The sequence below is a fragment of the Halichoerus grypus genome, chromosome 4 (genome assembly GCF_964656455.1).
Source record: "Halichoerus grypus chromosome 4, mHalGry1.hap1.1, whole genome shotgun sequence".
Lineage (NCBI taxonomy): Eukaryota > Metazoa > Chordata > Mammalia > Carnivora > Phocidae > Halichoerus > Halichoerus grypus.
The window spans coordinates 74,023,847-74,039,731 of record NC_135715.1 but is presented as its reverse complement, the minus strand read 5'-3'; the positions used below and the strand labels follow the sequence as shown (position 1 = coordinate 74,039,731).

Sequence of the window (15,885 nt, the reverse complement as noted above, 5' to 3'; positions counted from 1 at the left end):
ACTTTTAAGAAAAAAATATTTGGGGTCAAATAGAAATAAATTAGTGGATATGTGAAATAGCAGGAAAGACCAACCATTTGGGAGAAAAATACTATGCATTAATTTCTGGTTTTAGTGTTGCTTATTTCTTCGACCATGAATATTAAGGAGAAGAAAAATGATTATAGGTGACTAATGTCAAGATATAATTCTTGAAGTCAAGATGCAATGACTATAATAACTTTACTCTTTGTAGAGTTGTGTTCAGAAAAATGACGCTGTGGGAAGATGATTTAAGAGAGATGGATGAGTAGTAATCTGTTTCTAAGCAAAAAGCCAAGCCCCAAGTGGTTTTGGTGTAGACAGGAACTTTCCTAGGTTTGACATCACAGGGGCTGCCTGTCCTGTTTACTGTTTTGAGTTTACTATTTCAGGAGTTGCTTAGTAGTTGAGTATGACTGCCCAGGAACTAGAGTGAGCTGAGTTGCACCCAAAAGAAGGTGGCTACAATCTCAGTAATTAGTTTTTTGCATATTTTAGTGAAATCATGAGCAAATTGTAGCCAGGAATTAGACTCATACAAGGAATGACTAGGGATACAAAGAGCAATATTATGGGTATTGTTATTAGACATAATATTAGACAAATTGTTATTCAACATAGATGGCTATTAACAATTCAGAAATTTAAACCAGCATAGAAGACAGAAAAGCATGAGAGCATGCAGATTTAGCCTGACAGTCTTTAGTTCTGGCCATTTAGATCTTGTTCCATGGGTCCTGCCTGGGTAGAAGCTGTCTCATTCTCTAGGATCATCTTCTGGAGGATTCTTAGGAATCCTCAATTTGAGGTCCCTGGCTGGGACTGTCTTCCAGTAATTTGAGGATGTGGTATGTCACTGTAATTGAGAGCTCTGTATCCAAGGAGTTTTACTGCTGTTTTAGTTGTCAGCAGAATATGCCAAGGTCATTTCCATGGGGGTTCAAGTACAATCTTTCCCTAACAATGCTGCAAAAATAGCCAGTCACCTAATCTGAGGGCATGTAGAGCTGATTAAGTATCTAGCAAGGGAAGATAGATTGAACAGCTCTGGAAAATTATTATGTTAACCAAATTATTTATGGGAGAGAACGGCTCCTGTATTGACATATATGTAATACACAATTAATTTATAAGGATTCAGTCAATGATTACCCACGGAGTTAGAATGTATTGTGAACAGTGAGGACTTTAACCAACCTGCAGGACTCCTTGATTTCTACCATCAAATGTGCTATGCCTGTTCCTGATTGACAAGGATATTAAAACCTAGAAACAAAAATCCAATCGAAACAGTTATTGTACCAGTTTTTCTATAAGAACACGAGTCTGCCTCTTCTCACCTTGAAGTATATAAATCATTAAACATATATATCTACATGAATATATTTTATTTGCATTTAATCTATAAAGACTGAACTTTTGATTTGTCAAATAAATCAATTTGGAGAGAACAGAGTTTTCAAAATAGGAAATCCAAAGATATGTTAAGTCTAAAAGACATCAGTTTTATTATTTTGATTTTGGGACCTAAGTCAAGAAGAATTTTAAATGATTATAATGCCTGAGCCTTAGTCATGGTATCCAAAGGTAAAAAGTAGTTCTAAGTAATATTTGAAAATACTATAGCAATAGGAATAATAATTATTAGGACCATTAATCTTTTTAAATAAGTAGATTTTATTAAAAATGGTTTAAAATATGGCTTAGGCCCAATGATATATATTTAAGAGCATTCTTGCCCAAAGTGGAAATGTTAAGATCATTAAAAATACCTAAGGTATCACACTAAAGAGAGTTAGGTGGTTGAGTTCACATCTCTGTAGCATTCGGCCAGGCCAGTTTGTTGTCTTGCACAATCATTAAGATTCCATGCTGTAGTCTAGCATCCTCCTAGACCTTTTCCCTGCAGTAACCATCAAACGGCAGCACACATTGACGGTTGTTTATGATCTGCTTCCAAACTATTGCATAATAAAGATAATAACATCTTCAATTTAACACATTAGACTTTCTGTAATTTACAATTTTTACTATATAACTAAACACAGTGATTAGTTCAGCTGTTTATTTATTTTTTTCCCCCTAAAGCATGACTTCTTTTCCCTAAAGCACGAAGGAAGCAGTGCACTGATTCATATTCTGGCTCAAGCTCCTTGATCTGGGCAACTACTCCATAATGTTTTCCTGTCATTGCTGCTGACAATATAATTCTCCAGAACAGAGTCTTAAACTCCAAACCACATCTATTGACACTGTAATCAGTACTTCAGATTTTATGTAGTGCAGTTACACTAGAACTTCTAGCTTCCAAAACTGCTGTTGAGAAGTCCACAGGTATCCTGATTACTGATACTCTTATAAAATTTAGTTTTATTGAGTTGTAATTCACATATAGCATTGTGTAAGTTTAAGGTGTACAACTTGTTGACTGATAAATTTATATATTGCAATATAATTACCACTGTAGTGTAGTTAAAATTTCTATCATGTCACATAATTATTATTTCTTTTTTTGGTGGGAAAAATTAAGATCTTGTCTCTTAGTAACTTTGAAGTTTATAATACGGTGTTGTTGTCTATAATCACTATGTTGTTCATTGAGTCTCCAGGAAGTTTTTATCTACTGGTTGCAAGTTTGTACCCTTAAACAATGTCTCCCCAGTGCGCCCAGCCCCTGGTAACCACCATTCTACTTTCTGTGTTTATGAGTTCTGGGAGTCCACATGTAAGTGATATCGTACAGTATTTGTCTTTCTCTGATTTATCTCACTTAGCTTAATGTCCTCAGTTTCGTCCATGTTGTCACAAATGGCAGGATTTCCTTCTTTCTCATGGCTGAGTAATACTGATCCTTTCTAAGTGACCCATTACCTATCTCCACTGGAAGCATGTAAAATCTGCTCATCTCCATTTTTCTGATATGTCTAAACATTGTGTCTTGATGTGTGTCTGTTTTTAGCTATTTGTGATGGGAACTCGTTGGACTCAGTTTTATAAATCCTGTCATTCAGTTTAGGAAGTTTCCTTGAATTACGTTGTAAATTTTCTTTCTCTCTTTTCTCTGTTCTTTCTTTCTAGAACTCCTAATTAAATTTGTATATTGGATTTCATGGACTGGTTGTCTAATTTTTCTGTTTTTCTTTCACATTTCTCTTTATTGTTCTATTTTCTAGAATCTCTTCAACTTTATTTTCCATCCAACCAATTCTACTTCCAGAGGTATCTTGTACTCTCAGTTCTCTGCTTTTGGAGGATTTCTCTCCATTTTTCATCTGTATGAGTTTATATCTTTAAAATATTTTTTTTTTAAGATTTTATTTATTTATTTGACAGAGAGAGACACGAGAGAGGGAACACAAGCAGGGAGAGTGGGAGAGGGAGAAGCAGGCTTCCTGTGGAGCAGGGAGCGCGATGCAGGGCTCCATCCTAGGACCCTGGGATCATGACCTGAGTGGAAGGCAGCCGCCCAATGACTGAGCCACCCAGGCGCCCCAAAATATTTCTTTACCATAGTTTTAATAGGGCTTTAGGAGGGAGGTGAAATTTCCTATGTGTATTCAGTACGCTATTTTACCAAAACACGGCTCATTTTTTTTAACTACTTCTTTACAGCCATTTTGTATTATTGACTTAATCTTCCTGTCAAAGGCAAGTGTTCTTCGTGGTTCATCCTCCTCTTTTTGGTCTTTTCACGTAACATATTTTCCCTCAGCTTTATTATTTTTTAATGTAATATTTTCTTCTCATACTTATATGTTTTTTACTCTCCCTGAAGTGAGGCACATCACATAAACTCTATACCCCTCTTTGGAGACAGCTGACATAGAAGAACCCCTCCCATCTTACCTCTGTCTATTCCTAAAATCACATCCATCCTCAGAGCTGTCAGCATGTTTCATGCTGTTAAACTGCTACTGCTACTCTCTGCTATTCTCTGAGCATGTCACACCTTCCCTGTGCTTCTGTATTTTTGTACAGGCTGTTCCTACTTTCTGGGATTTCTGCTCTAACTACTGATTTCTCTCCCCAGCTCCTCCCTCCTTTCCTGACAGACTTCTGAAGTCTTAAGAATCTCTGCTTAGGTAGTCTCTTTCTGAAGATTTCTTTCATCTTGCTTCAATCCTTCAAGCTATAGTTGATCATCCCCTCTATTTATAGCACGTAGAACACTATATTGCAATTATTTATTTATACAGCCTGACTACTTCAACTGGATCATGACTGAAACTCGGGAACAAATCCTTTCCCTCTCCAATGTGCCTTTTTACTATGACTGTGTAGATGGATATATAAATAAATGTGCTCTGTAAACCACAAAGCACTATTATATTGTCATGGTAATTATATTCGGTGATTTTCAAGAGGAGGTTGCCTTTCTGATAATCAAACATCTTCAGTTTTTTTATTCTACCATTTCACCTTTCTTTCTCATCATTTACTTTTATAAAATATAAGATATAAAATTATTTGGGATGGGGGAGAGGACTATCTGCAGATGAGAATTTTTCAGTTCATTGAGAAGACATTTATAGAAACTTGGCCATTTATAAATAAGAGAAATTCAGGGTCATTGTTAAGGAGGTGAATGGATAAGCCTTTGATTTAATTTATTTTCTTTCCCAGCACTCTCTTTCTCCTTAGAGTGCTCAGATCTAAGATGCTATCCTCAAATAGTACATGTAACAATTTCTTACACTCCTGGGTTAACCAGTACCATGCATGTGCAAGTGTCTAATAGACTTATTCTGACCCTGACTTCATTTTATTTATGTATGTTTATATGTATGTATTTATTTATTTATTTTAAAGATTTATTTATTTATTTTGAGGGAGAGAGAGAGCAGAGGGAGGGGCAGAGGGAGAGGGAGAGAGAATCTCAAGTGGACTCCCTGCTGAGTGTGCAGCCCTACTCAGGGCTCGTTCTCATGACCCTGAGATCAGGACTGGAGCCGAAACCAAGAGTCGATCGCTCAGCGGACTGAGCCACCCAGGTGCCCCAGACTTCATTTTATCTTTTGTGTCACCCTCTTTAACTCCGTTTTTTTAAGTCTTTCAGAAATCATTCAGACTTAGTGAACATTAAGTATAGATACACTTAATGTATTTTTAAAATAATGAGTACCATGGTACTTTACTAGAAAATATAGTATAAAGCTGAATGTTGTAAAACAGATCTTTTTTCTGAAAAATAATATTGGAATTGGGATTTTTTCCCACAGCTAAGGATTTGGTGTAAATATGTTGTGAAACAAAGATAAAGCTATGTAAGTTTTAATAATTTAAGATAATAAAGTATTAAATGAACTTAAATGAATTGATTTTATAAGGAGTTACTCATTTATTCAACCAAACCTTCTTTCACTCTATTCAGATCTTGAATTCTACCACCTTTGCCCTTACTTTTAGTTTATGACCTAATTTCCAACATCAGGAAAATATGAAAGCCATCAAGATGAGAACTCTCGCTAAAAATATTTCTCCTTCTAACCCTATCTAATTTTTCCCCAGCATTTCAGTCTTTGCTCTCTAAATTTTTACCTCTCTCTCATATCAGCAACTCCTTTTCTCTGGGTTCTTCGTGTCAGTACTTAACCTATTCAAGTCTTTTCCATCTTAAAAAAAATAATAATAATTCTTTAACCTTGTGTATTACTCCAGCTCCCGACGTCCTTTTCCCCTTCAAATACCTACACTCACTGTCTTAGTTTGCTTATGCCCCATTCATTCCTCAGCCTTCTGCTGTACACATTCTGCCACTATATCACTCCAACTATTTTTGCCTCCTCTCCTGTCTGGTGACTTCATCATTGCTAAATGCAGTGGACACTTCTCCGTCCTCACCTTACTAGCTTTCTTTGCAGCTTGTGATACTATTTACTATTCTGCCCTTTTTCAAAATCTTTTTTTTTTTTTTTTTGGCAGTCCTTCTCTTTGGAGTCACTTTACTCTCATGACTTTAATTACTGTATATATGCTGATTATAGTAAATCGGTATCTTCAGCTTTCTCTTGAGCTTTAGCTGTGTTTATTCAGCTTGACATTTTTACTTAGGTGTCTCGTATGTACTGCAGACTCAACCTGCACAGAATAGAACTATCATCTTTTTGTTCCCTCAGATCTTTTTCTCCTGCTGTTTTTTATTTCAGTCAGTAATATTGCCGTTAACCTATTGCCAGGGCAGAAATCATTTTCTTTGACTCCTCCTCCTTCTGCCCAGTCACCAAGTGCTACTGGTTCTGCATTACATCGCTCCACTCCAGTCTGTCTACCCCGTATGGCAACCACCATTCTGCAGCTACCACCATCATCTCTCAACTGAGTAATTTTAACACTGTTTACTTTTAACTTCTTTTAACAGGAGCTTCTCTGCCTCCTGCTCTTATTTACTCCCCCTAAGCATTCAAAAGGCAGCCAAAGATGTTTTTTTCAAATATAATATAATTGATATTTTCTTTTTTTTTTTAAGATTTTATTTATTTGTTTGAGGGAGAGAGAGAGAAAGCACAAGCAGGGGGAGAAGGAGAAGCAGACTCCCTGCTGAACAGGGAGCCTGATGTGGGGCTCGATCCCAGGACCCTGGGATCATGACCTGAGCCGAAGGCAGCCGCTTAACCGACTGAGCCACCAGGCATCCCTAATTGGTATTTTCTTCTTAAAGAAATCTTAAATGGAGTGCTTCCTGTTATTCTTGGAGTAAAAAGACTTTTATGTTGTCGTTCCTAATTAATGCCATCAGCCTCATCCCCCATTGTTTACTGTGTCTGTTCACCCTCAAATGGTTTTCTCTCACTTCATTTGTCTTCACATTGTGTTTCCCCCTTAACTCATACCCCCCGCCCCATACACACACACCAGCAGTTCTTGAAGTCTGATCTGGGAACTGCTAGTTACCCCCCCCACACACACACAAAATTCTTTCAGAGGGCCCATAAGGTCAACACTATTTTCATAGTAGTGCTATGATATTACAGTTGACCCTTAAATAACGTGGGGTTTTGGGGTGGGTGCCGATAGCACACCACTATCACTACAGTCTAAAATTCACATATAACTTTTACTTCCCCAAGAACTTAACTACTAATAGCCTTATAGATAAACAGTAGATTAATATATATATTTTTAAAGATTTTATTTGTTTATTTGAGAGAGAGAGAAAGCATGAGAGGGTCAGAGGGAGAAGCAGACTCCCCACTGAGCAGGGAGCCCGATGCGGCGCTTGATCCTGGGACTCCAGAATCATGACCTGAGCCAGAGGCAGTCGTTTAACCAACTGAGCCACCCAGGCGCCCAATACATATTTACATGTGTTATATACTGTGTTCTTACAATAAAGTAAGCTTGAAAAAAGAAAGTGTTAAGAAAATCATAAAATACACTTATAGTACTGTATTGTATTTATCAAAAAAAAAATCTCTGTGTAAGTGGACAATGTAGTACAAACCCATGTTGTTCAAGGGTCATCGGCATTTCCTTTTCTCACTGTCTCATGAATGTACAGTGGGTTTTTTCCAAAGGTGTCATAACCTGATGATATCATTGCTCTGGTGGCTAATAGATATATGCTTTTGCATTCCATGTTTTTAAAAGTTCCATTTAAAAAATCTAATAGGGTAAATAGTGATAGATATAACAAAAACTCTTGAGAGTCTTCAGTAATATCCAAGAGAGTAAAGGGGTCCTGAGTCAAAAATTTCAAGAATTGTTGTTTAGGCCTCATTTGAATGGTGCTTCTTTTGAGAATTTTTTGCTTAGGTCCTCTACCAGAGTAACCATTGAGTAACCTCTGTGGTTTGCACTTGCCCTGTCATAGCACTTATCATCCTGTATTGTGGTATGTTAGTTATTTATCTGCTAGGCCAGTAGACACAGAAAGCTCCATAGAAGGAACTTGCTGTATCCCCAGTACTGAGCACAGGTCTGAATACATAGTAAGTGCTCAATAAACACATGTTGAGTGACTCTCTTCGGAGGTATTGGGGGATATGAGGACTATAACTTGTTTGAAATTATCACCATTTTGTACTTTAGTGATACATTCATTTCTTAATTTTTTGACCCTAATTTTTTTGACCCATCAATATCTGAAAGGGTTTTAGAAAGCAAGTTGTGTATGTGTGCGTGCCGAGTGTACAGTACACACACACACACACACAAACACACACATGCATATATAGAAAGGAAATGTATGCATATTAGAACAGGAAGAACCTATTTCTGAGTCTTTGTCTTCCCAAACCATGGAGCCTTGGACAAGTCTTTATTACTTTGAGTCTAACTTTCCTCATCAAATAATGGGATTGAACTAGATTATATAAAACCTTTTTCCTATATGATACTATGTGATTACATGTGAAAGGTGTCAAAAGATATTAAGTATGTGATTTATGTATTATATTTTATTAAAAATGCACATAAATTTAGTTTTATCCAAATATTAAAATAACTTTGTTTTTACAGGAAAGATGATAAAGACTATGCTTTAAAACAAATAGAAGGAACTGGGATCTCTATGTCGGCATGTAGAGAAATAGCAGTAAGTGAAGTTCTTTTTATAATCATTATTATCAATTGACTTATGAGTGTCAACTATGTAGGTCTCTGAATTGTATTTGCCACATATACACATTAATTGAAAGTTGGTAAATATTTTTCATATTGACGATCTATAGAAAAATATATTTGTTTCCTAAGAGAAATAAAGGTGGCATGTAGTTCTAGCAGAAATAACTATAAAATTCATTTATTTGGGAGTAAGTCAATCTTAGTTGTTTATATAAATGTATATTTTTCCAATAAATGTCACTAAATATTAAGGGTCCAGAAATTCTTGTTATTTCATTGGATACAATAAAAGTAAATTTGTATGAATCTGTATGTTCATTAAAATTAATATTTCTATTTTAATAAGATGAGATTGATGTCATTACTTATGTGAACTTAAAATGAGATTGTGTTACTGATTTTCCTTTTTATCTGTCTGTTCATTTGAATATGTAAAAATACGTGCTGTTTTCTTTTGGAAGCATAGCTTTCCATATGGTATTAGAATCTCATTTTGATTCCAAAAGAAAATATTCATGTTAATGCATTACTAAATAATTATTCACACATTTAAACTGAGTATTACTTCCATGAGATTTTACTTCAGTTTTTACTACTTTAACACTATGGATCCAAATTTATCTTTTCTGGCTATAATCAAAATATTCTAGAATATATATTATAATCTTTGCTTTTGTCATTTTTAGCCCTTGTATCTATCTACAGATAATAGGCTGTTGTTACCTGGGTATATTAATTTAAATAATTTTACCCATTTAACAGATTCTATACCACTGGGTTTTCAGTTATCAACCATTTGTTGTGTGTCATGTTGATGGGAACTAGAGTAGGTAAAAGTAAAGAAACAGAACAAGTGAGAGTCCCTGGCCTTAAATATTTACACACTGATGAGGAAAGACACTCATAAATCTTACAATAATAGTGTACTAAGCACAATGATAGAAGTATGGAGAATGAGAAAATTATCTACATGTAACCGAGAGAATCAAGGAAGGTTGCAGGTTTTGGAAGACACGTAAGAATTATCTCCATGAGGGAAGAGTAGAGGTGAGGTGGAGGGCATTCTTTCTTAACCAAAGGTATGCCATGTTGGAAATTATATTTCGAGTAATTGATAGGTTTTTAATGTTCTTGAATCTAGAGGGAGGATATCTGTACCTTAACTATCAGTTCTTCAACATCTACAGTTCTACATATTCTAGTTAGGTTTAAAGAATTAAAATCCATTAAACTGTGGTTGGTGATGTTAGATGTCATGATGGAGATTACCTTTGGAGGGGTCAGGGAGTGACGGAAGGGGGAGACAAGGGAACTTTCAGGATTCTAGTAATGTTCTGTTTCTTGATCTTGTTCTGGGTCTGGTTATATGGGTTTACTGTGTGAGAACTCACTGAGCTGTGAACTTACGGTTTGTGTGCTTTTTCTCTGTTTATTAAACTTCAACAAAATGTTTTAAAAACAAACAACTCCATTCATTTTAGGAACAGACATTCTTCATGTATATGTTGATAACTGTAAATGCAGTTAAGCATAGAAATAAATGCAAAAACTTATTTTTAATGTATTTGATTATGATTCTTCAACCTAAAGTGAGCAGAAATTTTTATTTTTGATGAAATTTACTAATTTTTCCTTTTTATGACTATTGATTTCTGTATCTGGCAGAAGAAATCTTTACGATTGTGAAGAAATTTTCCTGTGTTTTCTTCTAGAAGCTGTATATTTTTGGTTTTATTTTTTAGTTTATGTTATACTTAATTCATTTTTGTTTGTATAGGTGTGATGTAAGCTTTGAGCTTCTTTCCCACCTCACCCCATATGAATGTACAGTTGTTGTAACACCATTTTTTTAAAAAGATTCTTCCCCATTGAATTTGTTTGGCACCTTTGTAAAAACTTAAGTGACTGTGTAAGTATGGACTATTTCTGGACTCTATTCTGTTCCATCTTTTTGTCAATACTTAATGCCAATATCAGGTCACTCTAGCTTTACAGCAAGATTTGAGGTGAGATTGTATACGGCCACCAGCCTTATTATTCTGTTTGAGGATTTTGGGCTATTTTAGGTCCTTTGCATTATCATATAAATTTTGGAATCAGCTAGTCAATTTTTATTTCTAAAATATGCCTGCTGGAATTATAGTTTGAATCAATTCAGGAAATATTGACACATCCAAACCATAAATCTAAAAAGATATACTTTCTATTTTTAAAGATTTTCTTTAATTTTCTCTACAGTGTTTTATAGTTTTTAGTTGTAGAGGTTTTGCACACCTTCCATTAGATTCATTTCTAAGGACTTCATGTTTTCTGGCTCTATTGGAAATGGGATTGTTTTTAAAATTTTAATTTAAAATTTTATTTCCCATTTGTTTGCTTCTATACTTAGAAAAAGAACTTTTAAAAGAAAAAAGAGAACTTTTAAAATATTGTACATTTTAGATATATATGTAAATTCACTGGTAATCTTTAATATATGCAAATTTTCTGCATAAATAATTATGTCATCTGCAATTTAGAATAGTTTTCCTTCTTTCCATCTTTTTATTTTTATTTCTTTTCTTATTGCACTGGCTCGGGCCTTTCATATAATGTTGAAGAGTAATGAGGATGGACATCTTTAACTTGTTCCGAATCTTGGGGAAAGTGTTTTCAGTGTTTCACCATTAGGTAAAATGATAGCTATTGGGTTTTTTTTCATAGATGCCATCGGTCAGACTAAGGAAATTCCTTCTATTTTTTCATAAGTGGTATCGAATTTTATCAGATGCTTTTTCACTACATGTACTGAAATGACCCTATAGTTCTCTTTTATTCTGTTACATTGGTAGGCTATGTTGATTTTTTTTTTAATTTTATTATGTTCTGTTAATCACCATACATTACAGCCTTAGTTTTTGATGTAGTGTTCCATGATTCATTGTTCGCGTATAACACCCAGTGCTCCATTCAATATGTGCCCTCTTTAATACCCATCACCAGGCTAACCCATCCCCCCACCCCCCTCCCTTCTAGAACCCTCAGTTTGTTTCTCAGAACCATAGTCTCTCATGGTTCCTCTCCCCCTCCGATTCTCCCACCTTCATTTTTCCCTTCCTACTATCTTCTTTTTTTTTTTTAACATATAATGTATTATTTGTTTCAGAGGTACAGGTCTGTGATTCAACAGTCTTAAACAATTCACAGCACTCACCATAGAACATACCCTCCCCAATGTCTATCACCCAGCCACCCCATCCCTCCCACACCCCACCACTCCAGCAATCCTGTTTGTTTCCTGAGATTAAGAATTCCTCATATCAGTGAGATAATATGATACATGTCTTTCTCTGATTGACTTATTTCGCTCAGCATAATACCCTCCAGTTCCATCCACGTCGTTGCAAATAGCAAGATTTCATTCCTTTTGATGGCTGCATAATATTCCATTGTGTGTACACACACACACACACACACACACACACACACACACACACACACACACCGCATCTTCTTTATCCATTCAACTGTCGATGGACATCTTGGCTCTTTCCACAGTTTGGCTATTGTGGACTTTGCTGCTATAAACATCGGGGTGCATGTACCCCTTCGGATCCCTACATTTGTATCTTTGGGGTAAATACCCAGTAGTGCAATTGCTGCGTCGTATGGTAGCTCTATTTTCAACTTTTTGAGGACCCTCCATACTGTTTTCCAGAGTGGCTGCACCAGCTTGCATTCTCACCAACAGTGTAGGAGGGTTCCCCTTTCTCCGCATCCCCACCAATATCTGTCGTTTCCTGACTTGTTAATTTTAGCCATTCTGACTGGTGTGAGGTGGTATCTCATTGAGGTTTTGATTTGGATTTCCCTGATGCCGAGTGATGTTGAGCACTTTTTCATGTGTCTGTTGGCCATTTGGATGGAGTTTTCTTTGAAAAAAGTTGATGGTATTTTGATAGGGATTGCATTAAATGTGTAGATTGCTCTAGGTAGCGTTGACATCTTCACAATATTTGTTCTTCCAATCCATGAGCATGAAACGTTTTTCCATTTCTTTGTGTCTTCTTTCGTAAGTATTTTATAGTTTTCTGAGTACAGATTCTTTGATTCTTTGGTTAGATTTATTCTTAGGTATCTTATGGTTTTGGGTGCAATTGTAAATGGGATCAACTCCTTAATTTCTCTTTCTTCTGTCTTGTTGTTGGTGTATAGGAATGCCACTGATTTCTGTGCATTGATTTTATATCCTGCCACTTTACTGAATTCCTGTATGAGTTCTAGCAGTTTTGGGGTGGAGTCTTTGGGGTTTTCCACATAAAGTATCATATCATCTGCAAACAGAGTTTGACTTCTTCTTTGCCGATTTGGATGCCTTTTCTTTCTTTTTGTTGTCTGATTGCTGTGGCTAGGACTTCTAATACTATGTTGAATAGCAGTGGTGATACTGGACATCCCTGCCATATTCCTGACCTTAGGGGGAAGCTCTCAGTTTTTCCCCATTGAGAATGATACTTGCTGTGGGTTTTTCGTAGATGGCTTTTATGATTTTGAGGTATGTACCCTCTATCCCTATACTCTGAAGAGTTTTGATCAAGAAAGGATGCAGTACTTTGTCAAGTGCCTTTTCTGCATCTGTTGAGAGAATCATATGGTTCTTGTTCTTTCTTTTATTAATGGATTGTATCACATTGATTGATTTGCAGATGTTGAACCAACCTTGCAGCCCAGGAATAAATCCCACCTGGTCCTGGGGAATAATCCTTTGAATGTACTGTTGGATCCTATTGGCTAGTATTTTTGATGAGAATTTTTGCATCCATATTCATCAAGGATATTGGTCTGTAATTCTCCTTTTTGATGGGTTCTTTGATTGTGGGATCAAGGTAATGGTGGCCTCATAAAACGAGTTTGGAAGTTTTCTTTCCATTTCTATTTTTTGGAACAGTTTCAGAAGAATAGGTATTAATTCTTCTTTAAATGTTTGGTAGAATTCCCCTGGGAAGCCATCTGGCCCTGGGCTTTTGTTTGTTGGGAGATTTTTGATGACTGCTTCAATTTCCTTAGTGGTTATAGGTCTATTCAGGTTTTCTATTTCTTCCTGGTTCAGTTTTGGTAGTTGATACATCTCTAGGGATGCATCCATTTCTTCCAGATTATCTAATTTGCTGGCATATAGTTGCTCATATGTTCTTATAATTGTTTGTATTTCTTTGGTGTTGGTTGTGATCTCTCCTCTTTCATTCATGATTTTGTTGATTTGGGTCATTTCTCTTTTCTTTTTGATAAGTCTGGCCAGGGGTTTATCAATCTTATTAATTCCTTCAAAGAACCAGCTCCTAGTTTTGTTGATCTGTTCTACTGTTCTTTTGGTTTCTATTTCACTGATTTCTGCTTTGATCTTTATTATTTTTCTTCTCCTGCTGGATTTAGGCTTTATTTGCTGTTCTTTCTCCAGCTCCTTTAGGTGTAGGGTTAGGTTGTGTATTTGAGACCTTTCTTGTTTCTTGAGAAAGGCTTGTATGGCTATATACTTTCCTCTTAGGACTGCCTTTGCTGCATGCCAAAGATTTTGAACAGTTGTGGTTTCATTTTCATTGGTTTCCATGAATTTTTTTAATTCTTCTTTAATTTCCTGGTTGACCCATTCATTCTTTAGTAGGATGCTCTTTAGCCTCTATGTATTTGAGTTCTTTCCAACTTTCCTCTTGTGATTGAATTCTAGTTTCAAAGCACTGTGGTCTGAAAATATGCAGGGAATGATCCCAATCTTTTGGTACCAGTTGAGACCTGATTTGTGACCTAGGATGTGATCTATTCTGGAGAATGTTCCATGGGCACTAGAGAAGAATGTGTATTCTGTTGCTTTGGGATGGAATGTTCTGAATATATCTGTGAAGTCCATTTGGTCCAGTGTGTCATTTAAAGTCTTTATTTCCTTTTTGATCTTTTGCTTAGGTGATCTATCCATTTCAGTGAGGGTGGTGTTAAAGTCCCCCACTATTACTGTATTGTTGTCGATGTGTTTCTTTGCTTTTGTTATTAATTGGCTTATATAATTGGCTGCTCCCATGTTAGGGGCATAGATATTTACAATTGTTAGATCTTCTTGTTGGATAGACCCTTTAAGTATGATATAGTGTCCTTCCTCATCTCTTATTATAGTTTTTGGTTTAAAATCTAATTTGTCTGATATAAGGATTGCCACCCCAGCTTTCTTTTGGTGTCCATTAGCATGGTAAATGGTTTTCCACCCCCTCACTTTCAATCTGGGGTTGTCTTTGGGTCTAAAATGAGTCTCTTGCAGACAGCATATCGATGGGTCTTGTTTTTTTATCCAATCTGATAGCCTGTGTCTTTGATTGGGGCATTTAGCCCATTTACATTCAGGGTAACTATTGAAAGATAGGAATTTAGTGCCATTGTATTGCCTGTAAGGTGACTGTTACTGTATATTGTCTGTGTTCCTTTCTGGTCTATGTTACTTTTGGGCTCTCTCTTTGGTTAGAGGACCCCTTTCAAGATTTCTTGTAGGACTGGTTTCGTGTTTGCAAATTCCTTTAGTTTTTGTTTGTCCTGGAAGCTTTTTATCTCTCCTTCTATTTTCAATGACAGCCTAGCTGGATATAGTATTCTTGGCTGCATATTTTTCTTGTTTAGTGCTTTGAATATATCATGCCAGTCCTTTCTGGCCTGCCAGGTCTCTGTGGATGGGTTTGTTGCCAATCTAATGTTTGTACCATTGTAGGTTACAGATCTCTTGTCCTGAGCTGCTTTCAGGATTTTCTCTTTGTCTTTGAAACTTGTAAGTTTTACTATTAGATGTTGGCGTGTTGACCTATTTTTACTGATTTTGAAGGGGGTTCTTTGTGCCTCCTGGATTTTGATGCCTGTTTCCTTCCCCAAATTAGGGAAGTTCTCTGCTATTATTTGCTGCAATATACCTTCTGCCCCTCTCTCTCTTTCTTCTTCTTCTTCTGGGATCCCAATTATTCTAATATTGTTTTGTCTTATGGTTTCACTTAGCTCTCGAATTCTGCCCTCGTGATCCAGTAGTTGTTTATCTCTCTTTTTCTCAGCTTCTTTATTTGCCATCATTTGGTCTTCTATCTCACTGATTCTTTCTTCTGCCTCATTTATCCTAGCAGTTAGAGCCTCCATTTTTTATTGCACCTCATTAATAGCCTTTTTGATTTCAACTTGGTTAGATTTTAGTTCATTGATTTCTCCAAAAAGGGTTTCTCTAATATCTTCCATGCTTATTTCAACCCCAGCTAGTATCTTTATAATCGTCATTCTGAACTCTAGTTCCGACATCTTACT

General features: G+C 36.0%; 1 protein-coding gene across 3 annotated transcripts in view; it reads left to right on the top strand.

The window, feature by feature from the left end:
- The window catches only part of CDK8 (cyclin dependent kinase 8), a 129,842-nt gene that overhangs the window by 52,382 nt on the left and 61,575 nt on the right, over positions 1 to 15,885 (top strand). For 2 of the 3 annotated variants that reach the window (XM_078070547.1, XM_078070546.1), the window contains exon 2: positions 8,479 to 8,554. The exons of the other annotated variant lie outside the window; for it this stretch is intronic. In XM_078070547.1, coding sequence (XP_077926673.1) covers positions 8,479 to 8,554 — 76 coding nt within the window. The remainder of the gene's footprint in view (positions 1 to 8,478; positions 8,555 to 15,885) is intronic. 3 annotated transcript variants of the gene reach the window in all.